Raw genomic sequence first — 27,320 nt, forward strand, 5'->3', positions numbered from 1 at the left:
GAGCAAGCCCGACAGGATTGACTAGTGACCTGCTTGCCGAATGTCCAGACTCAAGAGCATTTCAGCAAATTGCTGGGAGAGAAAGACACAGCAATCACCGCTCTTATTACCACTGAGAGCCACCTGCAGAAAATCCAGCAGGTTGAAGTCAGGCAACCCAAATGAATACATTGAGGAGTAGAGGCCATTTTAAAGGATTAAACTCCACATATAACATTTCAGAAGTAAAGGAGTGGAAAATGGGACCCATCTAGGAAAGGAAATGTTTCTTCAAAGATCTGACTCTAAACTCTTCAGTTAAAGGATTCTGACAAGTGATGCCTACTTGGAGGCTGTTCTCTGATGCCCACCCCCCACCATGCCCTCTTTCCAGTACTGGCTACAGATTATTAAATACAGGAGTTGGGAGGAGGGGGTTTAGATGTAAACACCACGAAATCTGATTAAGGCTTTCTTCATCCTTCAATATTTTGGCACACTTCCCTCCAGAAAGACCAACGCCTTCTTGGTTGATAGGGTTTTATCTTTTCATGGCCTCTGGCCTCTATACCCACATGAAAACAGACTCTTTCTGACTAGCAATAATTCTTCCTTCCTTCATGCAAAAATAGCGAGGAGATAGGAGAACCCAGAATTTATTCAGACATTTGACTTTTTTTAAAACATGATTTTAGTTCTTGGTTTAGAAAGACAGAAACATTAATAGATTTTTTTGTGGCATCTCCTTTAAAGGAAATTATAAAATTTTGCAATGTAGCAACTGCCTTAGTGTTTTTTTTTCTATTTCTCATCTAATTCAAAGTTTTAAAAACAGATTAGAGGTCAGAGTGCCACTAATTCATTCAAACAAGTCCAGCACAGGGGCAGTAGAATATATACTTGTATCTTCTGCCTTTCACAGTCTAGGGATTGGAATTGTGGATATCGGCTTTCTCCTTATGTTACTTTTGGAGAGTACATTTTTACAGCCTATGGGAAGAGACAGGAAGAATTGGAGAAATAATGGTTATTTTAGGGACCTAAGTTTAAGTCGACATTGTGGAAAACAGCACCCTTAGTTCGTGCTGTGGTAGCTGGTACATTTCAAGATACGATACATTAGTATCTTGAAATCTTCATAGATACAGCTTTTGATTGTGTTTATAATTTTAATTTTTATCAGGCATTGTTTTTCTTGGCTACTCTAATTTAAAGATGGATTCCTGTGTTTTGATATATTTCTAAGATTTGAGCCAAATTTGTTCATACTAGGTTATCTGATAGTCAAATGCAAATTGCAACAGACCCTTTTCTAACATTGTGTATACTCATTCACAATGAAAACACACAAAACTCATTCCCCAATGTGAATACACAATGTTCTTTGTTCCTTATTTTGATTATATAGCAATGCCAAACTCTAAAGAGCGGTAATTATAAACCCTTTGTGGATTTTGTGGCTAAAACAGATTCCTTGCTATGATTAAGTATTAGGTAGATTATGGGTGTGATTGGTTGCTTCTAATTTTATTCTGGTCTTTACACAATTCAAATCATAAGAAGAAAAACTATTTCCAGGGATAAAGGACAGCTCTGGTCAAAGCTCAAAATTGTTTTCAGGAGTATAAGATACAAAAAAGAAAGAGTGATATTAATAACTACACATACAATATCTTGCACATTAATCTTAGTCGAAATATTCCTAAATTTTTCCCTAAGAAAACAAAACCGCTCTTTTGTAACCATTTGACTGTATTTGTGTGGGTTATTTTTCAATAATGAAAAAAAGTGTGACCTTTAGTTAACATTACTGACCAAAGAGGAATGTTAGAAGTACAAATATCTGACCATATCTTTGTGGCTTTTGCTATTCTGTGCTATACTTAAGCATAACAATAGTCAATCACTGGATGTTCAGCTCTGTTATTTCACAAGGCTCTCAACATGGCCAAAAGAGCCAAATTGACCGTTTTGAAAAATGGTGTTTTAATCATCTTTCTATTTGCCCAGTCCATGAAGCAATCTTTTAGCTATAAATCTTGCTTTGTTGTTGTTCACAATAACCTAAAATTAATTCCAAAATAATAAAAGATTGAAATTTCTCTTTAAAATCTAAAATTAAGGTGTCATTTTCATCTTATTTTCCCTTTGAACCATTTTAAGAGATTTAATTTTCTTCTTAACCAAAAAGGACTGATTTATGGCTTGGAGGCCAGCCTGCAAATAATCTGGCCCAGAATAAGGAATTTCTTTTAAGACAGTTTATATTGAATGAACTAAACCAATTCCTACCTCAGAGCTTCTATCTGGTCAACCTCTGTTTGGTGCCACAAAGAATGAATCTGTTTTTGTCATCTTGGGTAATCTTTGCTTTTACACATATAATAGAGAGATATTTTAAAACCAAATAAACAAATCTAACAACTACAAAAAATCTTGAGGAAAACTCAAGATTTAATGTTAGAGTGTTAACATTTGCTGGTAAAAATAAAATATTTTAAGTTCATATCTAAACTTATGAAGGTAAGCAAAGTGGTCCACCTATTAGAACAGTGTGGATATCTCAATATGGGTTGGGCAAAGCAAGAGAAGAATACAGAGGGCAGGATGGAGGGGATGAATCCTGAATTACCTCCCAGTCCACTCATGTGCCCCCACTCCCACCCTGACCTATGTTACAAGATCAGACCCTAGCTTCCTAGAGGGTACTAGAACTGTAACCTACTCAATGTGAAACATCCTAGTATATGAAATATCTATATAAATGATGAACCAGAATCTACCATTTTGTTTGCTTTATGACTAAGTCTCAAATTTTGATTAAAAGGGAACTAAAAGCACAGATTATCCAGAAAAGCAATCTTAAATAGAGATCATCTCCAACGTATCAAATGTATACTTCCTCCCCTCCCGGTTCCCAACCTCCACCTCAAGGATTTTTTTGGAATGATCTTGGGATTCAGTGGGAGCTTTAAACACTGATTAATGCCAAGCATTATAATTAGGAACTTACTTTCAGATTTATTTTTTCAATCTTGATCCAAGTGCTGTTAAGAGATATATCCAATAAATGTAAACTTCTAGATGTCTTCCTAAAGAGAAATATGACCCAGAAATTATGGACGGGTTGGGATACGGGTGAATTGGAAAGTTGATGACAGATCCTAATTCTATAGAGAAATATTATGCAGTTGGTGTGGAAGGATTTTCCAGAAATATTTCAGTTTGCCTGAATTCTACTTTGCAGCTGAATTTCCAAAAGATTATTATGAATTTCTGTTTAAAATGAGGGCTTTTTAAGAAAAGTATGATGTAAGTTTTGAAAAATAAGATAGTCCAGAACTGGGGCCATGTGAGCCATGTAAAGTCCCACCCCCCAAACCCCGGAGCCCACTGAAAAGCCGGTCTCAGTGCTACTGAGGATTGAGTCTATTCCTTGGAAAAGCCCCACCCTGTAGGGTGGCCCTGCGGTCTCTCAAGAAGAGATTATGAACTTAGACTGTGGTAGTCCCAGAAAACTCCCCGTGCAAAATATATCTCAGGTCAGCTTAAGGTATCCATCCACCCACTAGGCTGCAAAGAGATCCTCAGCAGGTACATAAAACAATATTTAAATGTACTAAGTCCTTTAATTGTTCCCTTTTCTATTTGATAATATAGAGAGAAGAAAATGTTTCTCCGCATCATTTGATCTTTGGTTTTCCCAAGCATTTAAAAAAGATAATAGGGATTTTGTGTTTATGAGTCAATATTTATACAGTACTTAGAACAGTGTCTTGTGTATAATAAATGGTTTATACATATTTTGACATTAAAAGAAATTGTTGTCACGAATTTAAACAACAGGGATCATATTTTCAAATGGCTCAGGAAATTCAAGGATTTTCTTTGGAAGCATTCTAATTAATTATTGATCTTTTACATGTTCATGAGTTTACTGGATATTCTACAATTCTACTGGATATAATTGTGGAAATTAAATTTGTGAAGTAGACTGCTGCTCCCTGTGGGGCCTACTGTCTGCTGTGAACTGAAAATTTGTAAGTTTCTCTTTACTAGAATCTAAATTCAATACTGTGCCATATATTGCACTTTGAAAGATGCAAACGTTGGAATTTCATAACTGTTCATGGGGGAAAAAGGCAAAAGTATTATGTGACAATTGAAGACAGAAAACAATTAAGGCTGCCATATAAAATGCAACTTGGAGGTTGAAAATTATGGATTGCAAGCCTTTTCATGAAAATCTATGTGTGTCTTCTCTTGTCAAGAAAAGGGCTGGCTCATTTCCCAAGCTTTGCAAAGTTACCCATGAGCTCTCTTGAGGACAGCAAATAAATGTTACTGTCTCTCCTGCACTGTCAAGTAAAAGCCAGTTCTGATTATTGCAATTGATGTGTGAATCAGTTCTGGAAAATAAAGTTCCTATTCCATTTTAGGTAACTAAACTTAAACAGAATACATCTTAAAATTCTGGGCCAATGTAAAAGTGTTATTCTTTTTTACTTATTGTGAGTTTTCATGTTTCATTGTTATTAGGAGTGAGCAGTGATGTGAGTAATCTACAATAGCAGGTGTCATGAAAAAAAGAACTAAGAACTGGGCTCTGAGATACTTTAGGTGATGTGTGCAAGAGATTGTTTTTATGTGTGCCAATGTGTCCTTTTAAATATCTCCTGAGTAGATTAACACTATTAAACTAAGTGTGTGTACTTCCCCAGCCTAGATTAAGTGGAAGGGTGAAGAAAAAAGACCTAAAAATGAAATGTTGATAAAGCACAGAGATGTTCCAACTTCTTCAATCTGAAACATCTGGTTCCTCCAAGTAGTTCCTATAAATATTTTTAATTGCAACCAAAAGGAAACTGAAAGGGATTTGTTGTAGGACCAAGCAAAGAATATTCCCTTTGGTGCATTAGTTGAACAGTTTCTTGGTGGCCGAACTCAGATGAGACTTTGGACTGAGTTAGAAATGAACAAGATAGCTCCTGGCCCCCAGGTGCTCATGGTCTAGTGAGCAGAGAGACACTATGTGAAAAGGGCTATGATACAGATATGTTTGAATTCAATGGAAACTCCAAAAGTAGCTAAATAGTTTAGCCTGGGTGGATCTGGAAAGGCTTGACAGAGAAGCTGACATCGTCTTGGGGCTTGAGCATTGACTGGGAATCTACCAGTTAGTCTGGGGGAAAAGACCCTCTGGACTGGGAAAATAACATGAGCATGTGCTCCGAGATGTGAATTTTGGGGAAGGGTCTCCTACACACTAAAAAACTGGACTTTATGCCCTGGGTAGTGCCTTGTATAATGCCTGGCACATTGGAAGCATTCAATAAAAAAGCATCAAAAGAAGTGTATTGGTTTCTGGGGGCTGCCATTACAAAGTACCACAAACCAGGTGGCTTAAAACAACAGAATTTATTGTCTCACAGTTCTAGAGACTGGAAGTCCAAAATCAAGGTGTTGGCAGGGACATAGAGGAGGATCCTTCCTTGCCTCTTTCAGCTCCTGGTAGCCCCAGATGTTCCTTGGTTTATGGCAGCATAACACCAATCTCTGCCTTCATCTTTAAGCTGCCATCTTACCTCTGTGTCTGTGTGTTTCTGTGTGTTCTCTCTCTGTGTCTCTGTTTTCTTTTCTTATAAGGACACCAGTCATATTGGATTAGGGACCATCCTAATCGAGTATGACCTCATCTTAACTTGACTGCATCTTCAAAGACTCTATTTCCAAATAAGGTCACATTCACAAGTACCACAGGTTAGGACTTAAACATGTCTTTGTGGAGGACACAGTTCAATCCACAATAAAAGGAATGAGCCATTCAAGGTTTTGTTGCAGGGGAATTGGACCACATATTAGGAAGTTAATTCTAAATGCAGGACAGAGCCAAATTAGAATGGTGGAGGATTGGAAGGATGATCAGAGTCAAGAATCTCAATTAAGGAGTTGTTAAGGGGAGATAGAGATGATGAAAACTTGAAGTTGGGTGGTAGCAATGAAGACAGAGAAGGGAGGGGAATGTTAGCTCCGTAAACTAATCAAAGTGAAGGACTTGGCAACTGATTAGATATAGGTAGGATTCAAGTTGATTCCTAGGTTTCTAGCTTAGGAGGCAGACTTGACGAGAGGTAACAATAACAGCAATACAGAATATAAAGGAAGAAGATTATTTCGTAAAGGATATTGATGCATTCAGCCTTGTACTTATTGTGTTTTAGATACATCAAATACACTTTGTAGGGAAAGGGCTAGTATAGATAGCATTGTCCAGAAGAACTCTCTACAGTGATGGAATTGTTCTATTCCTGTGCTGGTCAGTACAATAGCCACTGGCCACATGTGGCTAGTGAGCTCCTGAAATGTGCACCAGAGGAGCTGAATTTTTAGTTTAATTTTAATAAATTTAATTTCCAATAGCCACACGTGGCTAGTGGCTACCATATCAGGCAGCACTGGTCTAGCAGGTATTTGGATACATGTGTTTAATGTTTGAGAGAGACACTCAGAGAGAGCATGGTGTGGACTGGAAATTGAGTTTTGGGAGTCATTAATTGTATAGGCGTTGCTGAAGCCACGTGAGTGCATGAGCCCACCCAAGGGGAGGCCAGATGCTAACACAGAAGAGTTAAGGATGACACCCTTGGGGAAAACCAATATATAAGTGGTGCCCACAGAAGGGGGTGAGCAAACAGCACCTGAGAAGAAGAAAGGAAAAGCAGAGGAGGGAATGGTGTTGCAAAAGCCCTAGGAGGAATTCAAGGAGACAGCAGACCACCATGTCATAGAGAAATAAATTTTATTAAATAACCAATGAGAAAAGGCTTTCACAATTACAATATTCTTTTGACAATAAATGCAAGGGCCATATTTTGTTCACCAAGAGCAAAGTACATGTGCTCTGACTACGGATTTTTATTTTTATTCTCCCTCCCTCACCCCCCACAGACATAAAAGACATTTCAAAGGTTTATGGAGGCAACAAAAAGGAATTTATAAAGATGGGATTATACCAGGGAATCCAGAATAATATGCCACTAAAAACATGGCCCTATAATGGGATGGTCCAGAATTTCTTCCCCGTGAAGTCCTCAGTAAAAGTTGTATAATTTTTGTCAAATGCCTCCACTGATAACAATATCAGTTTTTATAGACTCCACCAAACTGCTCTGTAAAGTGGGTGGAAATAGTTCCAGTTTACAAAAGAGGAGGCTTGTGGCTTGTGAAGTTTCAGCAACTTGCCTCAGATGATGTAAGTTGCACCTAGTAGAGCAGAGACAGGACTCCAAGTTCATCTGTCTTCAATGCTCTTTCCAGCTTTACAACATTTCCTAAACTTCAGACATTTACAAATGCCATCATGATTTTTGCCACATCTACTCACCACCTGTACTACTATTCACTTAATATTTTTTAAAGTAAACAAATTATTGTTTAAAAACCAAATATTACAACATTACCTTACTTGAAAGACCATTATCACTTGTCGCAAATAGACAATGATTTTTTAAATAAAAATAAATTATAATGAACAATAAAAAACAAAACAATAAAAATGTTATTAAATGCTAGCTAAATACTGCTGCCTGTTAAAGACTTGGAATCTGAGGCCTGCTTTCTTTTCATTAAAAAGAAATATTAACAAATATTTCAAGAGATTCTCAAAACATGCTCTACTATAAGGAGAATATCCCCTCACCTTTTGAAAAGGATAACATCTAATAGCAGTGGTACTCTTTCTCAGGGATGAAACATCCTACTTTCCACTAAAGAATACATAGTATAAGGTCATCACCCTTTGCCACTTTACAGATAAGAAAAAGGAAAGTAAGAAAAAGTCATCATTTCAACACAAAATAAAACCATAAGGAGGCTGGTGAGTTATAATCTAGGACTCATATACTTTCTGATATTTCCTTGGGCATAAATTTTCTAAAAGATCCTTTCTAGATACTCACGTTGCAGGCAAAATCAAACTGTACTATAGATTCCAAAGATGCCATTCTGTATGTTTCGTTGCTTATATTTATGGGTTTTAGAACGATGTAGCTTAAAAGCTTCCTTAGCAGTGTGACTGTTCCCTTTTAGGAGAAATAAAGGGCAAGACAGAATCCATGCGCAGTTCAGTTCAGAGTCAAAAACTGGACAACACTGGGGAACTGGTGTTCAGGCATAAATATGGGGCCAGCCATTGGACGAGACCATATACTCTGATATGAGACAAGCCTCACTGTCCTCGTCAAGATTTCAGGGATCAGGGCCGGCTCCGTGGCTTAGCGGTTAAGTGTGCGCGCTCTGATGCTGGCGACCCGGGTTCGGATCCCGGGAGCGCCCGGAGGCACCACTTCTCCGTCCAACGTGAGGCCGAGTCCCATGTACAGCAACTAGAAGGATGTGAACCTATGACATACAACTATCTACTGGGGCTTTGGGGGGGAAAAACTGAATAAATAAAATCTTTAAAAAAAAAAAAGATTTCAGGGATCAGTCACCGTGGCTCTACCTTTATGGGACTGGTCCCAGTGATGGACAAAGCAAATTTGTTGTTCTTGGACAGAAGTCTTAGCCTAAATCTGAAGCTGGGGTGCCACCTTCTGGATGACGTTCCCAGCAAGAACCCTTGAGTCCTAAAGGTAACTCCCTCCAGGTAAAATGCAAGATTAACCTTGTCCATATAAATTTCCACTTTATAGCAACCAATACCTTAAATAAGTTCTAGGGTGTATATATGATGTGAACCACTTTAAAAGAAAATATTTTGAAACAAAACAAGAAGAAAAAAGATCCCTCACATTATATTTTTTTTTCACTAGATCTATTTTTTTAAGCTTGAGTTTAAGCTAAGAAAAGAAACCTTGCTTTTTATGGCAAGAGTTCTTGAGTAGAAAGACAACTTATAATGGAAAGCATCTTGCACAAAAGTTTTGGTAAGCAGAGGGGGAAAATGCAGAGGAACTTTGTAAATTTTGACTTTGAAAGGCCAATGTAATGTAAATATGACTTCCTAGACGGTAAACAGCAGTGGTTTGAAAATAAAAACTTGCACAAAATAGGCAGCTATCTAGTTAGAAGAAAATGTGTTTAATAAGCATGTGTGTATGAGATGCCTTGAATACTTTTGATACTGTACTGTAATTACTAAAGATGTAAAATTTTCAGGACTTTTGAAACCATGAGAAAAAAAGTTTATAAAGTTTTTTTCCCCAGAAAAAGACAGCTATACTTTTTGGTATTCTTTACATTTTTAAAGTAACTTAAGAACATAACACATATTGTTTTCACATAAATTACATACTTGGAAATGTTTTAAATTATTAATGGAGCCACAAGTTCTTAAACTTTAAAGAATCCACTGTCTCTTAGTCAACAGATGAAAATATCAATATAAAAAAAGTATAATTATATTTGACTTGGCATCTCCATTATATCAAAGATTACACTCATTTTGAGAAAATCCAAAAGTTTACCAAAAATATTGTTTAATTCAAATGTTTTCCACTACTGGGAGATTCTATATTCATTGTCTTCACCTTGGACTTCTGTAAATTGACTTTTTTCCCAGGCTTAGACAAACTTTTCTATTATTTACCATCCTGGGTTTTGTGTGTTGTGGATGCATTCTCAACATTGAGTCATTTTTCTCTCTCCCTGAAGGACACAAGAAATTGGAGAGGTCAGAGTCTTTGCTGTTAAGGTACTTTAATGGGCTGTGGGACAGAAAGGAGATGGGCGAGGAACATCTGCTTTATAATCTAGTCAAACGCAAAAAATCCTCCCTTCCTAGACCCCACTGGGCACTCAGGCAACGGTAATAATGTGTGTTAAATTATCCAATGAATGAACGAATCGTCACTTTCTTTTCTGCCTATAAATCTGTAATCCAAGAATCTGTAGCAGCCCAACCTTCTGAATTTTAATACCCAATTTCTATCCCTGTGTATTCCTTGCAGTCCATTCTGTATATCTTCCTGCAGACATCAGTGCTGTGTGTTTTTTGTTATATGTCAATTTTTTTGATATATCCAGCTTCCCAATATCATTAAAAGACAGTTAGGCTACACAATACACATCCTATTTGCAAAAATACGTGCTCATTTCTCCATTAAATTCTCCCATTCTGCTTTCATGACACTTACACGTGTTCATCTCTATCTTTCTTAGAGTCTTACATATTCATAATTGACAACCTCTTTTCCAATTCTTATACTTAAAATTAACCAGACATGTCCTTTTTGCAGGTTTTATCATTTTTCCTCTTATAGCTTTGTCTGCCTGTCCATCCCTCCATTCACCCATCCATTCTACCATGAAGTAACTCATTAAGACTACCTTTAACAGATTCCATTATCAACTCATGTACTTATTCTTGAAAAAAGTTTGCACAAAGAATGTCTGCAGGGAAAAGAATAGTTGGTAAATTAAAAAAGCCACCTGCCTTTTATGTTCTGGAAATTTTTCATGTTATGAAGATGTATTTGTGCCCTAAGAGTTTAGGCATTCCTTTTCCTGATATTTCATGGGACATCTTTTCTTCAAATAAATGACCAAGAGCTTTTTGCCTACACCGCTTTGCAATGTTTCTTGCCAACAACGCTGTATGGGTGGTATCTGCTCCTTTTGGTGATACAGATGCCACACAAGCAGCAGGGAAGGAAGGCTTTTAAACAAGCTACTCTGTGCCATTTCCAGTTATCCAGGGCTTCTCAGAATTTAAGGACACTTGGATGTGGGCATCAATGAATTTGATTCTTGATAGAAGCTTTCGGAAATGTATATTGCATTTGGCACTTTCAGCAAGTCTTATTTTTCCTGCTCAAAATAATGCCTGGCAGCGTAGAGTTCTTCCATATACCATCCATGCATCTCACCATGTGCCTAGGGGGAAGGTAAAGAAAGATGTAGTCTAATGGCTAATTTTTATATAAATGTGTACAAAAGCATACAATGTATTAAAATCAGCAATAAGATCCTCTCAGACTTATTGTTAAGCTGTGTTTTAGCCCAGTGGGTATCACCTTACTGCTAAGATAAATAGGCTGATTTTGCACTCAAGACATTACATAGGTAGAAATTCACTTGGAATAGGTATTCAGATATGAAAATATGTTCATGCCTACAAAATACTCTAAATCCACTCTAAGTTCAAATAAAGTCAGTTTTCTTTCTGCTTCTGTTTGTATTGCAATGTCATAAGGCCAGAAGGAGGGCCAACTTTCTTCCTCCTCTATCATCTTAATATTTGTCTTTGATCCTTTCCTCTCTAACTGTGCGTCCAGGGGCATCGGAGTCCTTGTTTCCAAGCTCTATCAGGAAAATTAGCAGCCATTGCCAATGTCCATTTAGCTGTCAGTCTTCTGAAAAGGACATAGGAGAAAAAACTATGTACAAAGAGTGCACCAGGTCTTTCTGTAGTCTCTTGTGCAAATGAAATATACTACCTGGGAAGTGGAAATGGTCCTTATTTTGAATTTGAAGCCATGCTCTATTTTCCTGAAATATAGACATTTATATTCTGGGACTCTTGATAGTTCTATAGAAAATTTTTTTCTATTTTTTAAATCATACCTCGTGGCAGTAAATGGCTCCTAGTATCAAAAGGTAAAGCAGACTGTGTGGCAAGCCATGCATATTTTACCCATAATAATATTTCCAAATTAAAAATATATGTGTGGGCTCATGTGTGTGTGTGTGTAATGGGGAGACTATATATATATATATATATATATATATTTATACTTATATAAATATTATATAGATATATTTGGGGAAAATAACAAGAAAAGATATTTTGTGACAACTTCTAAGTATACACATCTCTAGTTGTTACTTGTCTGAGTCCACTCGGGCTGCTAGAGCAAAATACCATGGACTGGGTGGCTTATAAACAACAGAAATTTATTTCTCACAGTTCTGGAGGCTGAGAAGTCCAAGGTCAAGGCGCTGGCAGATTCGGGGTGGTGTCTGGTGGGGGCCCACTTCCTCATAGGCTGCCGTCTTCTCATTGTAACCTCACATGGCAGAAGGGAGAGCTAGCTCCCTGGGGTCTTTTTATAAAGGCACTAATCCCATTCCTGAGGGCTCTACTCTCATGAACCGGTCACTTCCCCAAGGCCCCACCTCCTAATACCATCACCCTGGGGGTTAGGATTTCAACATAAGAATTTGAGAGGGATACAAACATTCAGACCAAAGCATTACTCATCATTCTTTGTTATTTTTTTTAATTATCAGATGCTATTTATTCAATTATGACAAATTGTGTCCTTTCAAAGATTCTCTGAGGGTTCTTGACCTGCTGTAGAATAAGTAGGAAGGACCAGAGAATCCCGGTGTATGCTCTGGCAAAAGACATCTAGCTTTCATGGCTGAAATCTCCCAGATTCCCCTGCTGATCTCCACACTTCGGTGAGCAATGCAGAGCTATCATGAATTACTGCCGAGAATCCTGCTGCTAAGCTCCAGATAGGAGAGAGAAGAGAGCTGTTACTGTGCTCCTGAATCCTCCCCAGGGCAGAATCTTCCTCACAGATGTTCGAGGCTGCCATCTCTTTCTGAGTGTGAATTCTGTTAACACTAGGGTATGATTATTGGCGAAGAAAGAAAGAAAAAACTAAAAGCATTACTAAATGCATAGCAGTGCTAGGCAATCTGGATGCATTCCCATTCTTCAGAGCTGGGAATATGAAAGAGTGAAGAAAAATGAATCAGTTAGAGATGTAGGTTTTAGGACTCCACCTCCACCCCCACCGTAAGTATATTTCATTCCTCAGGAGCCTAACTCAAGCTGTGCAGGTCTCCGCAGAGCACTGTTAAGTGTCTTCTCTTTGAAGATGAATAGAACCAAGGCAGGCAGAAGAGATATTTCAGAGCCCTCACAGCTGCTAAAATGTCTGAACTGAAAGCCTAAGATTGCCCTTCCCTCCTGGCCCCAAATAAGTTGTTCACCTGCCTAAGAAAAACACTGACTTCAGAGGCAGTTCTCTGAGTACATGTCATGATGAAGGTTAGCACCATTGTAGCTTGGATGGCAGTTTTGAAATCCATCGTTGGTTTACATTTAAGATTTTCCTTAAACATTTACTGTTTATTTTAGCTGATAACAAAAGAGAGAAGTACATATTTCTTTTCTTATGAATGATTTAAAATGTAGTATGTACACCACCTGGGATAGAAAAGTTAGAAGATAGAAAAGCCAAGCTAGAAATTACTAATTTTTAAACACGTAAGTATTTCCATTCAATTTAAGACATTTATGGGCACCTACTATGTACCATAAACTATGTCAGGTGCTGCCAAGACACAAATAAGAAAAGGATTTAATTCTCATCTCAAAGGAGTGTTTAGTGTAAGAGATGGGATATTCATCATCTGTTGCCACAGTTATGCTGTGTAACAAATCACCCCCAAACTCAGGATTTTAGCTTACACATCTGTGGCTCATCTGGGCATTGGTTGACCCCAACTGGGCATGGTTGAGCTTGGCTCTCAGCTGCACACTGGGGCCAGTTCTGTCTGCTCCATGGGCCTCTCATCATCCTAAGATCAGTGGACTACGCAGGCGTGTTCTTCTCATGGTAATGATAGAAGCACAAGTGGGCAAGCCCAACCACACAAATGGCTTTGGGCACATCACACTCCCTAATGTTCACTGGCCAAAGCAAGTCAGATGGCCAAGCCCAACATCACTAGACTGAGGAAATATACTCTGCCTAGGAGCAACTTCAAGTTCACATGACAAAGGATATGGGGATATAGGGAGGATGCAAAATTGAGAAAAATAATACAATCAAGCATATTAGGGAAAGATAAATTCACAAATGCCTGTATAACAAAGAGTAGGGATTTCCAAAGGTAAGGTATTAATTATATCTCAAAGACACTCGAAACATATCCTCAGAGGAAGTGACATTTGCACTTAGTCACAAAACGTGTTTGTATTTCAAGAGGCAGACAAGAGGGTGGGGGCAGACAATAATTCAAAGATGCTCCAGGAACAAAGTCATGCACGTGTGAAGGACATTTCCAGTGTTAGCTTATAAAGACATAAATTAAAAGAAAAAATTATAGCAGTAGAAAAAGTATATGGGTAAGAAAACTATAAATAGACACTCAGCAGAGGTGTCAGTGTCAGAGTTCTTGTGTCATATGTTATTGCTGGAAGTTCTTTGAAAAGACGAGTGTTTGAAAATTCCCAAGGTATGAAATGTGGAAAAGCACACAAGGATAGAATTTTTGTTTAAGCCTTTAGAGCTATATTTAGAGCTGGGAATGAATTAGAAATCCTCTAGCCCAACTCACTTATTTCACAGATGAAGAAATTTTTATTTTGGAGATAAACACTTTTTGTCTCTATCTCTCTTTGTCTATCTATCTGTGTGTCTCTCTTTCTCTCTCTATATATACACAAATATATATGTATATATGTGTGTAAAATATATAAACATATTTAGAAAGAGAGAGAATAAATGTCTTCCTAAATAAATCTATCCATCTATATATGTAAAATATGTAATATGTAAATATATTTATACAGAAAGAAAATAAATTCTTTCTCATACATATATATCAAGGTGGGGGGTCAGGAAATGAGCAGATTCCTTAAAGTGATATTCTGAAGAGTTCCTAATCCCTCATAAACTTAAAAACAACTCATGTCCTCATCATTCTAGTTCCAAGGACTGAACATGACTCACGTTATTCAAATGCATAGGGAGGAGTTGTTAATAAGAAGGAAAAATAAATATTGCACAGTTATTCAAGGGCTGGAAATACCATCTGAAGTGCCTGGCTAACAGAGGAAGCGGGTGGCTCCCCAGACCCCAGAGTTTGGGGTACCATTATCAAAAGATGGCGGACTGGACACGAAGGGGCAGGTGAGGGCAAAGATAGCAAATGTTGTCCAGTCTTCCTCTCTTCTGAAACCCATTCCCCTCATTTGTAAATGAAACATAATCCCTCCCAACCAAAATATAATTAGAAAAGTAAATCAGTTTACAATACTATATGAGGTTTCTTCCCAGAATAGAAATAATGAAACTTTGAATTGGTGCCTTTTACATAATCACCATTAATGTAGATCAGAGGTCAGCAGACTATGGCCCTGGGGCCAAATCCAGCTGGTCTGTTTTTATAAAACAAGTTTTATGGAAACAGCCACGCCTGTTTGTTTACATATTATTTATGGCATCTTTTGCAGTACAATGATAGGGTTGAGTAATTGCAATAAAGACAGAGCCCTTATGGCCTCCAGCGCCTCAAATATTTCATATCTGCACTTTTACAGAAAAGTTTGCCCACCCCTGGTGTAGATGGTGGAGGATGAACCCCTTTCTGGAGTGGGTGAAACTTGCATGACCTTCTGCTTCTGGTGATGGATTCAGCAGGTTGGGTATCAGTACAATAAGTGTCATCCTGTCCTCCCGCGATTGCCTCCTTCCCGCCCCGGACTCTGTTACAGCCATCATTAACCCTTTGCTCTCTGTCCTTTGCCAGACTCCGACTTGAGCATGCGCACACTGAGCACGCCCAGCCCTGCCTTGATATGTCCTCCGAACCTGCCTGGATTTCAGAATGGAAGGGGCTCGTCCACCTCCTCGTCCTCCATCACCGGGGAGACGGTGGCCATGGTCCACTCCCCGCCCCCGACCCGCCTCACCCACCCGCTCATCCGGCTCGCTGCCAGACCCCAGAAGGAGCAGGCCAGCATAGAGCGGCTCCCGGATCACTCCATGGTCCAGATCTTCTCCTTCCTGCCCACCAACCAGCTGTGCCGCTGCGCCCGCGTGTGCCGCCGCTGGTACAACCTGGCCTGGGACCCGCGGCTCTGGAGGACTATCCGCCTGACGGGCGAGACCATCAACGTGGACCGCGCCCTCAAGGTGCTGACCCGCAGACTCTGTCAGGACACGCCCAACGTCTGTCTCATGCTGGAAACCGTAACTGTCAGTGGCTGCAGGCGGCTCACGGACCGAGGGCTTTACACCATTGCCCAGTGCTGCCCAGAACTGAGGCGACTGGAAGTCTCGGGCTGTTACAATATCTCCAACGAGGCCGTCTTTGACGTGGTGTCCCTCTGCCCAAACCTGGAGCACCTGGATGTGTCAGGTAAATGGCAACTCACTTCCCATCAGTGGGACCTTCCCAGTGTACCACCCCAAAGCAGTAGATGACATTGCCGCCTCCAGAAGGTCCCCTTCTTGATAGCTACTAAAGATGGATAGTGGATGGGAGGAAGGCTGACTCTTCTAGAGAAACTGTCTCTGTCTAATCATGACTCTGGAGGGCAGAGGTATTTCTTTCATCAAATAGTGTCAACTTCTTAGAGGCATCTTTTGTCTGGCAGTTCAAGTTAGCATGACTGTTAAATGTCTTTCCTCCCCCATAACTCTCCCAGTGATTTCAGAGCAACCATAGATAATGGGAACCAAATCTCTAATCACAGAGCAATAGGAACCAAATATCTCACTCAGACACAGGTAGTTTAGAAACCGCCCTGACATCCCTTGGTTATCGTTCCATAGAACCTCAGAGCTGTGTCTAAGCTGACCCTGTGCTGTGGGCCGTGATCGTGATGGCTTGCCATTTTGCAGACACTGGGGAAAATTCATCATGGCCAAGTGTCTGCTTATATTTCACCCCCACTCTCCTCACCCCTGGGTTGATTTTGTGTCTCTTGTTAAGCAAAATTCTCAATTACACGGTGCAAGGGTAAGGCCCATTGAGTAGAGCCTTTAGTTGTTTTAAAAATTGAAGGAAATCCCAGCATGGCTGCTTTGCTTGAAAACCTCTCTCAGGCAGGAAGAATTAAAACCCAGACTCACACTTTGGCGCCAGACGTGAATCCAGCTGGACTAACAGTCTTTCTTTATCTCATCCGCTGCCCAGTCAAAGGATGAACATTTGAGAGGCTGAAATGTGTAAGATGCATCAGGGAGTTAAAGAAATGAACAGCATGAGCCGCAGCCTCAGGGGTTGTTGGGGAGGGGTCGAGGAGTAAAAACCACTGTGACTGGTGATAAACAGAATTTGGGATTTACAAGCATCTGAGGTAAATGATACTCTCCAACAAAATTTGCGGTAAAAGCCAGCTCTCTCAGCTTGCTCTCTCTTTCAAAAGCTAACATCTGAAAATATTTCACGTGACAGTCAATTATTTTTCGCAGATTCTTTCCCTGGCTGGAAAGCAGCTTCTTGCTCCCCTCCTTCGGCTGGCTTCGAGACAAAACCATAGTAACCGTATGTTCAGCTAGTCATAAGCAGCCGTTGGCATCAAGAAGCAGGAAACCAAGAAGTTTTCTTACATTTTTTCCTCCAAGGAATTCTGGAAAGAGAAAACATTGTGATGTGGTGGAAACGAGTTTCAAAACTTTGTGATTTGGGACAATTCATAGCTTTCTCTAGATGTGTTTCCTCTTCAGTTTAGGAAAAAAAGAAAGGCAAAGGATTGGATTCTTTGACATTCTAAGATTCTGAGCATTGTGGGCCTCTTTTATAAGCACCTCATTTTCTTTTCTTTTCTCAGATTAGAAAATGATTTATTGGCATCCCCATCTTTGTTAAAGGGCTCCCCATGCACCCTTAATTGAGGCTGCAAGTAATTGTGCCCTCTCTTTTGGAGTTCTTTTGAAATTCAGAAATGCAGAAACTATGTTGGCTGTTTGAGAATAGAAATTCTTGGGCTTCTAGCCTGACTGAGCAGATCCTGCTTGGCCCCTTTGACTAATCATTATGAAAGCCTTGATGCCCTTCCTCTATAATAACTTGACTAATTTGCTGGTCCTAATATAACTCTGTAGCTTCCTCATATGTCTTCCAATGACTCCCTGTGATCTGTGTATATAGAGACTGTGTACACAAGGGAATCTGTAACCCACCATGATAAAAGCACAGAATTCTAGATATTGTAGATGGGCGGGGATAGGGCGATTTTCAGGTGGATGAACTTGAAAGACCCTACAAGCCACAAGGATGGATTGTATCACCACCTCTGAATGATGTCCTCCAGTTCTGAGGGAATCTGGAAATTCTGGTGACACAGGGAGAGGTCAGTGGGCTGCTAGAGGTGATTTCACCTATGCATTGTTCTTAGTCTTCATAGCTGGCCTCTGATAGTGGCCAGCTCATTTACTTCTCAATGACAGCAAATTTGACTTTGGAAGACTCACTGCTGGTCTAGGGCTGAATTCCCCTGAGGATGTGAGACTGTCTCCCATCCCTAGCATGCCCACCTTGAAAGCTATCTTTTCAAGTCGTCGAAAGTTACTGTAACTAGCTGCAGTATTTTTTCATTATCACAAATTACCTTTTATTAATGTTTACTCAGGGTTCTCCAGAGAAGAACCAACAGTATATATATATATATACAAAGAGATTTATTAAGAGGAATTGGCTCGCACAATTATGGAGGCTGAGAACTTCCACAATCTGCTGTCTGTAGGCTCAGTTCAGTCTGAGTCCGAAGGCTTGAGAATCAGTGGTGCTGATGGTGTCTCAGTCCAAAGGCATGTGTTAGCTCAAACAGTCAAGGAGAGAGAGAAAATTCTCCATTCCTCCACCTTTTGTTCTATTCAGGCCCTCGATGGATTGAATAAGGCCCATCAACACTGGGGAGAGCAGTCTGTTTTATTGAATCCATTGATTCAAATGTTAACCTTTTCCAGAAACACGTTCACTCAGGCACATCCAGAAATAATGTTTAGCCAGATATCTTGGCACCTCATCATCTAGTAAAGTTGACACATAAAATTAACCATCACGATTAATAATATCTTTAAACATCAATAGAATATATTGAAACTAACTACTTTTCAAAGTATAAAATGTTGAAATTATCGCAAATGAAATTGCTTCAAAAGGGTCCTCTACAACTGGAGACCTGGGAGTCCTCCTTACTTCTCTTCCTAATCCTTTATATCCAACTGGTAAAATCCTATCCAGATGATTCTACTTCCTCAGTACCTTGAGTCCATCTCCTCTCCTCTACCTGCCTGCCTGGATGCATTCTTCACTAACCATTCTCCTTACATCCATTTCAGTCCATCAACCCACCCTCCAGAAGGATTTTTTCAAACTATGAGTCTAACCATTCATTTTCCTGCATAAAATCTCCAATTGTTCCCCACAACCTACAGGAAAAATTCAAGTTTCTCAGCAGAGCATATAAGGCCCTCCATGAGCTGCTCTTTCTAGATTCAAATCTCACCTCTTTCCCACGTACCCTCAATGTTCCCTTCTGTGGAACCATCTGCATTTTCATGTCTGTGCATACTATGATGTGTGGGCATCTCTCTGGCTTGAATGCCGTTCCCTCCTCTGCCCCCTGCCCTTCCTCAACAACCTTCTTACCAACTTCTCATTGCTCAAGCCTCAGTCCAAGCATCACCTAAGGAAAGCCTTTCCTTCCTGACCCCCAGTGAGCTAAGTGTTTCCACCTGCATGTCTGCCTTTTGAGTACAGGCAGGTAGAGCATTACTGAGTTTTCCAATTGACTATACGCATATTTCCAGATTCCTTTCTCTCAATTCATTATGAGCTTTATAAAGGCAAAAATGAGGCATATTTTATCTTTGCACTTTATGATATTGTAGTTAAGTGACCAGAGAAGTGTCAAAGCCCTAAATAGTCATCATAACCTCTAAAAGTTTCAAATAAAGTTGTCATTGGTTAATACTCTAGACAAGAACTTAGGAAGCAGTAATGCACTGATAAAATTTCCTCATTAGTAAAAATGGGATGGTTGGGAGGATTAAATGAGTTAATACACGCTAAGTCCTCACGTGTATGCTCTGCTAAAGACTATGCAGTAAGCAGAAGTATGTAATAAATCATAGCTGTCATCATTTTTGGATAGTCATTATTATTTACGTGCTTAGAAGTCAATTGTTGGTCTTTGTTGACTTGGTCTTGTTACATCCCAGAGAAGGTAGAGATTTTACCCCAATAATGAGAAGAAGTGGTAATGAAGAGCATACTTCTGAAAACTGAACACAATCTGGAATTCATTGAAGAAACCCCACAGACATGTTCAACCCTATTGTCCATTCCCTGTCGAGTAATATCCATATTCCTTACCCTGAAGGTCAAGGCAGCCCTCTATGATCTGATCCACATAGACCATTCCTGTCTTAGTTTCCATTAAATCCTTTTAGACACCTTGCATTCCACCCTATGGACACTCCTCACTCCCCCATGGACTTACCCCACACTTTCTTGTCTCTTGAATTTGCTTATGCTGTCACCTTACTACCTGAGCACCATATCTATGTATCCAAATTGTTTCTCTCTTTTAAGAATCCCCTTATAGACATCACCACTCCCAAGACCTCTGAGTGCCAGGGCTGGCCCCATGGCATAGTGGTTAAGTGCGCACGCTCCGCTGCTGGCAGCCCAGGTTCAGATCCCGGGCACGCACGAACACACCACTTGTCAGGCCATGCTGTGGCGGCGTCCCATATAAAGTGGAGGAAGATGGGCACGGATGTTAGCCCAGGGCCAGTCTTTCTCAGCAAAAAAAAAAAAAAAAAAAAGAGGAGGATAGGCAGGGATGTTAGCTCAGGGCTAATCTTCCTCACACACACAAAAAAAACATTAAAAAACGACCTCTGAGTCCCTAGTGTCTAAATATTCACTTCATGCTGACACATCTACTGTAAATCTCTTGTGCAATTCATCGATTACATGCTACATCCTTGTCATTTCTTACCATCCCTCCTATCATTGAAGCTTTGGATCAGAAGTTAAGAAACTTTTCCCTAGTCTGCCTGTACAAATCACATAATCTTACTGAGCCAGAGATACCTCATCTTTAGAAAAATGAAGGTTAAATTGGATGATTTCTAAGGTTGTCTCCGTGTCTGCAATGTATGAATGCATGAACTAGCCACAGATATTACCTACTGAGCCATGAACCAGTTTATTTTCTTTTCAACCCAAACTTTCCAAATCTGTAAGAATTAAAGCTAAAATTAAAAATTATTGATCTAAAATAATACAAGCATATCAAAATCATCTCTTTACTGAAACTGAGCTAAACTAGTATTTCATTAAATTTGAAACAGTTTCAAAAATAAAGCTTTATATTTCTCTGGACCAAATGTAGCATCCTTCCTGGGATGCATCAGATTGTGCCAGATATTAAAAAAAATAGGAAACTGGAACTAAGAGTTTAGGAACAAAGGTTGTCATGTGATCTTGAAAATCAAAGTGCCTTCACAGGCATCACCGATGGGCAACCACCACCATGCACATATGAATTCAGTATAAGCAGGATTACAGTCAGCCTAAAAGAAGAAACTCAAAACAAAGGAAGATTTCAAAGCTAAAGTTGAGGGGTACAAGCCACCTTCCACAAGACTGTAGAGCCCACTGGAGCAGTGTGGGCAGCCTCTGACGAGTCGCATCTTGTTCTCCAGCGTTGGACTGTATACTTTACTCCTTCCTGAAATTCTTTGACTCGATAGCACGTGGCTTTTGAACCTCCTTATTCCCAGGACCTGAATTTTATAAGAGTTTCCTGGGCAGCCTGCCAGAAGGCAGGAGGAAAGTCCCTTTAGCACTATCATGTGGCAGCTCGGAAGCCTTGGATATTGTGTGAGCTGCCAAGGCACAGAGGTGCCCACAGTGAGGCACCTGGCTTTTGAACTGCCAGAGGGATTCGGGAAGAGCACGGGGAAAATGAAAACTATACAGTCCATGAAGTGGAGTGAAATATATATACATATACATTTATTTATATAATATATATTGACTATGCATATTTATTATTTATTTATATTTCTATACTAAAAATATACATATTTTATATAGTAAACTGAAATATACAATGAGTGTTTCATATATATAGTATATAGTGTATATATATATAAAATTTATACACACATATTCTTAGGGGAAGAGGGACTAGAAACAATGTTTAGAGAGGTATCTAAAGATAGTTTCTTAAGCATTAATTTCCTTGTCTGTAAAATGGATTGTTTTAAGAATCAGGTAAGAAAATGTTTCTAAAAGCACTTTATAAACTTCATAATTCAACATAAATAAAAGGCATTATAGTTAACTATAAAATAGATATACTTTTGTAGATATACTTCAGCCAAGGTCAGAACCCTGAGGACATTTAAATGTTCGAAGCTGGATTATCCTATCTCATCTTCTCATGGAAGACTCTATTCTCTCTATAAATCATTCATTCATTCATTCAACAGATACTTAGTGAGCTCCAGCTGTTGAAGCAGGTGTGAGGGATACAGCAGTGAACAGCCCAGAGTCCATTTTCTCAGGAGCTTACATTCCAGAATGAGGACAGCAAATACATAAGTGAACAAATCAATATATAATGCCACAGAGAGATAAAGAGTGTTGAATGTAAATGAGAGTCAGGCAGGGGATACTACTAGTTCATACAGGGCAATTAGGGAGGAATTGTCTAATAAACAGACATTTGCTCAGAGACTTAAGAAAGTGGGGGCGGACCCTGGGGACCATCTGGGGGAGCCCTGTCCACTGCACAGAACCTGAGGTGGGAGGGCACCTGAGGTGCCTGGGAACCGGCAAGGATGCAGTGAGGTTGGAGGAGTCGGGCAGGAGATGAGGTCAGAGAGCACAGGGCGCAGGTCCTTGGAGGCCCCCTTAGACTTTAGATTTTACACTTGGAGTGAGATGGGTGCCATCAAAGACTTTGAGCAGTGACCCGATTGGAGTTCTGTTTTCCAGAATCTCTCTGGAAGCTGTAAAGAGAATGAAAGTAGGGCAGGGCAGGGAGACTGGTTGAGGGGCTGGAGCAATAATCCAGTCACACAGTTCTTCTTCCTTGACCAAAGTGGGTTGACTTGAATCCCCAGATGGTCTCCTTGTTAGACTAATAACTATGTGTAATTTCCTGTAGAGTTTTCAAAGGACATCCGTATGCATTATCTCATTGCATCCTAATTATATCCCCATAGTGTAGGCAGCCAGCTACTCATTCCCATTTCATAGAGGAGAGTCTTGAGACTCAGAATTGTAAGTCAAGTCTCCTGCCCGAGGCCATAAAAAGTAGACTTGAACCAGGTGTGACGCCCAAGCCAGAGCTCTTTCTGCCAAACCAAGGTCAGGGCCTAGACTTCTCTCCCACATCTCACTTCTTTGGACCGGAGAGCTACCAGACCATTGCAGGGGAGAACTAACCTCTACTGAGCTTCTGGAGCTTTCTAGGGCCAGGCCAGATATTTGCACACATTGTCTCATTCCTTTTTCACAGCCACCTTGCAGAGAATGTGATCATCCCCATTTTAACACGAAGGAAATACTCAGAAGGACTGATTTGCCCAATGTCAGGCAACTAGTGGTGGATCTGGAATTGAAACGTGTTCTCTCTGATTCTACAGCCCGTGAAGCCGCTTAAACACGGATAATCAAAGTAGTTAAATAATCTGATCAACACAGAGAACCCATTCTTGCTTTCCTTCCCTGTAGGGCCGAGAAGGGAAGGGGTAACATGGGGACCGGGCTCAAGGGAGGGGTGGGGATCCGTAGCCGCACCCCCGGGGGAGGCCCCCATTCTGGGAGGCTGCTCTGAGCGTGTGTTCTGTCTCTTTGTGTAGGGTGCTCCAAAGTGACCTGCATCAGCTTGACCCGGGAGGCCTCCATTAAACTGTCCCCCTTGCATGGCAAACAGATTTCCATCCGCTACCTGGACATGACGGACTGCTTCGTGCTGGAGGACGAGGGCCTGCACACCATCGCGGCGCACTGCACGCAGCTCACCCACCTGTACCTGCGGCGCTGCGTCCGCCTCACCGACGAGGGCCTCCGCTACCTGATGATCTACTGCGCCTCCATCAAGGAGCTGAGCGTCAGCGACTGCCGCTTCGTCAGCGACTTCGGCCTGCGAGAGATCGCCAAACTGGAGTCCCGCCTGCGGTACCTCAGCATCGCCCACTGCGGCCGCGTCACCGACGTGGGCATCCGCTACGTCGCCAAGTACTGCAGCAAGCTGCGCTACCTCAACGCGAGGGGCTGCGAGGGCATCACGGACCACGGCGTGGAGTACCTCGCCAAGAACTGCGCGAAACTCAAGTCTCTGGACATCGGCAAATGCCCTTTGGTCTCCGACACGGGCCTGGAGTGCCTGGCCCTGAACTGCTTCAACCTCAAGCGGCTCAGCCTCAAGTCCTGCGAGAGCATCACCGGCCAAGGCTTGCAGATCGTGGCGGCCAACTGCTTCGACCTCCAGATGCTGAACGTCCAGGACTGCGAGGTGTCCGTCGAGGCCCTGCGGTTTGTGAAACGCCACTGCAAGCGCTGCGTCATCGAGCACACCAACCCTGCCTTCTTCTGAAGGGACAGCGTCCATCCGGCACTGTTTTCGTACAGACATGAACCAAACGAAATGTTTTTTAAAAACAGCCTATGTAAGCACGGACATCCACTCATAACAGCTGTTTCTTCCAGGAAGGTTCTTAGGAATCTGGCTTTTATTTTTCCTAATTTCTCATGGGCAACAGAGGTCAAGGAAAGGAAGGTGGTGACAAGTTTCTAGTCCAGTAAATGGTTTTTTGGGTCAGGTCACTTATAGGCAGTTTCTCTTCTCACAAAAGATGTACCTCACACAGCTGATGGCAGTGTCTTCAGAAACGCCCCTTTCTCTCTCTCTCTCTCTCCTCCTGGCACATCTCCAGGGTTCTCCACCCCCATCCCTCCTACCCCACCCCCCACTCTGGCAGCAGCAACAACAAATCATCAGAATAATAATACTCTCCAGACCTCCTCCTCTTTAAACTGCTTGATTGGTCTAAGTCACACTCTTCAATCCCACACCCAAGCAAATTCTTGTTAAATAAATGCCACAGAACCTGGTATATATAAAGTGCTTCCAAACCTTTTAAACAATCACTTGAGACAAACAGCATGGCGGAGGAGCAGACCTGCTTCCTCCCCCCCCCCACCCCGGCTCTGCCACTAACTGTCTGTGTGACCTTGGGCAAAGCACTTGATCTCTCTGCGCTGCAGCTTCCAGCACTGAATTAGAGGCCATCCAGCTCAAGGAGTAGCTTCATGCCCCTTCTGTAATTGAGGGAACAGAGATGTCAATAGACAGAAGCACCTTGGCATAGAGCACACAAGGCATCTACCTCTTCCAAGAGGATTGATCCTGTGGATGCTTTCAGGAGATTCGGATGTGCCAACAGCATGTCCTGTATGTCCTTCCCTCCAGTCTATCACTCACATCCCTGTTTGTTTTGGTGGGTGAGTCTCTTAGGCATCTTCCCTGCCCTACTAGATGGATGGTCTCTGTGCCCAAGGGTTCTCAGCATCACCCCACTCCACACCATCCACACCATGGAATTCCTAATCCCAGCAAAGCCCACATCCCCCAGTCAAGTTGATCTGAGTGTTTTCAAATAGGAGGAAAGATCCTCATGATTTTTAATTAACAAGTGAAGCCCAAGAGGACACACGTCCTCTAAGGTTTTTCTAATCCTTCTCGTTGCACACATGGCGTGCAGCAGGCGCATCTGCCCTGCAGCTGGCAGGAACAGATGCCTCGGTTCTTTGTCATTCAGATCACATTTCTACTTTCCTCATCTATTTATTTCTTTGTGCATCCAGACTTCATCACATGGAGCCTGTTGGGGTTAAGTCATAGTGTTTGTGCAGATTGCCACCTTGTGTGCCTTCCCCTGTGACTGTCTGCATGTTCTCTGTCAAATAATGCAGAGCAGACTTCCACGTATTTAAATACTGTTCACTCAAAAATGCCAGACAAATGGAAGGGGGAATACACTGATAAGACTTAACGTGCTGGTTCACCAACCAGGCCCTTGGAATAGAACATTAAAATCATTGCCAAGTATGAATTTTAGGTGGTCCTATTTGGATAGAAATCCATGTGCTAGTCTCATTCGTGTGAAATCAGGATGCCAGAAGAAATTCCATTGCTCGTTTTCATGAAATTTAGTTGCCTTTTTTAATAAACACATAACCGTTCCCAAGTTATTCTCTGGCCACACCCCTCCTTCATCACTGTTCAAACAGTTCATCTATTTCTTTTTCAAAGGGTCTGCTGTCCAAACCCAGAACCTCTGCATCTCCAAGCCGAGCATGTGGAATTGCCTTCAGATAAAGCTTACACACCACTCGACAACTGCACTCCCACTGTAGGCTCCCTGTGTTCCTTTGTCTTATGTTGGGAAGGAGGAGATAGAGAGAGGTGGTGTCTGCATGGGAAGTTTCTTTGATGCATCACGAAATATGGCGTCCTCTGCAGTCAACATTGTCAACAGCTTAAATATGCAATCAAGGCTGTGTGCCATGGGGAAAATGATTTGTTTGGCTGAAGACAGTATCTAGTGATAGTCATAGAGTTTAGAACTATGAAAGGGGTTGAAGGTGGCATTCCCCTGCTCTGTGACCTGTGACCCTGTCTAAAGTTTCAGAATTTGAGATTCACAAAGGATTATCCCTAACGCTTGGCACTGGGGCCTTCCACATGAGATGGTCTAATACTCCCAGAATGAGAAGGGAGATCCAAAATCGCTCCCTGAATTAGAGAAAGGGCATCCCTTTGCGAATATCTTCATCACCACAACCTGACCACATCACCTAAAACCGTCTTCCAAACATGAGACAGAGCCAACTTTCACACTGATTGCCCAGCACATTCTGTCTTTCCCAGTTTCTTCCTTTCTCCCAGTCTTCTCTTCATCCATTCTGCTTCCCCTTGGGGGATGAATCTATAATAGAGGTGACTGGGGAAACAGCTCAGCAGACTTTTAGAGACCCAGCAAGAGGCCTCACTAGGAAATTTATCTATTTTAAAACATTGCTTCCTTCCTGCCTCTGCTAAATTGAATGCTCATTGTTTTTTTGATTCTAATGTTCAAATCACTGCGTGCTGTATGACTCTAGAAAGCCTTAATTTACTACCACCAAGAAATAAAGCAATATGTTGGTAATTGGGTTAAGCCTCATTTAATACTCTGGCCAGAGGAGCGTGCTGTTCATTTGGGGACACTCAAGAGTAAGCGAGAAACTTGCCTCATGTTGAAGCAGAGAGCAAGTCAAGTCACTGCAATTATCCCTTTAAAGTTGCTTCCATGGTCTTGTCACTTCCCTAGGCTCAGTGACTTTGGCTGAAAATTATCAGGTAAGTGAAAAATCATTACCTTCACAGTTTAGTTCAGGTCTTCAATTCCTTAACCCAAACTCTTGGCTCCAGATGTATTTGGAATTCATCATTTTTCATATTTTAGTAAGTTATCTATGTGTACTTTGTAACACCCCTGACAAAGTCTGGGACAGCACCCTTAATCAAATGTGTTAATATTTCTGCAGCGATAGGTATGAATAATCACACTACATAA

At 41.0% G+C, this 27,320-nt stretch overlaps 1 protein-coding gene across 4 annotated transcripts in view; it reads left to right on the forward strand.

The window, feature by feature from the left end:
* FBXL7 (F-box and leucine rich repeat protein 7) overlaps positions 1-26,912 on the forward strand; it is a 399,891-nt gene extending 372,979 nt beyond the window's left edge. For 2 of the 4 annotated variants that reach the window (XM_087443154.1, XM_004422686.3), the window contains exons 3-4: positions 15,472-16,083; positions 23,559-26,912. In XM_087443154.1, the coding sequence (XP_087299280.1) occupies positions 15,486-16,083; positions 23,559-24,295 (1,335 nt within the window). In that variant the 5' untranslated portion in view covers positions 15,472-15,485 and the 3' untranslated portion in view covers positions 24,296-26,912. Of the gene's footprint in view, positions 1-14,673; positions 14,853-15,471; positions 16,084-23,558 lie in introns of those variants that run through there. The other 2 variants (XM_087443152.1, XM_087443151.1) reach the window with 2 other exon arrangements.
* Positions 26,913-27,320: the final 408 nt, after the last annotated feature.

This window comes from Ceratotherium simum, chromosome 18 (assembly GCF_057802395.1).
Source record: "Ceratotherium simum simum isolate JZ-2026a chromosome 18, ASM5780239v1, whole genome shotgun sequence".
NCBI lineage: Eukaryota > Metazoa > Chordata > Mammalia > Perissodactyla > Rhinocerotidae > Ceratotherium > Ceratotherium simum.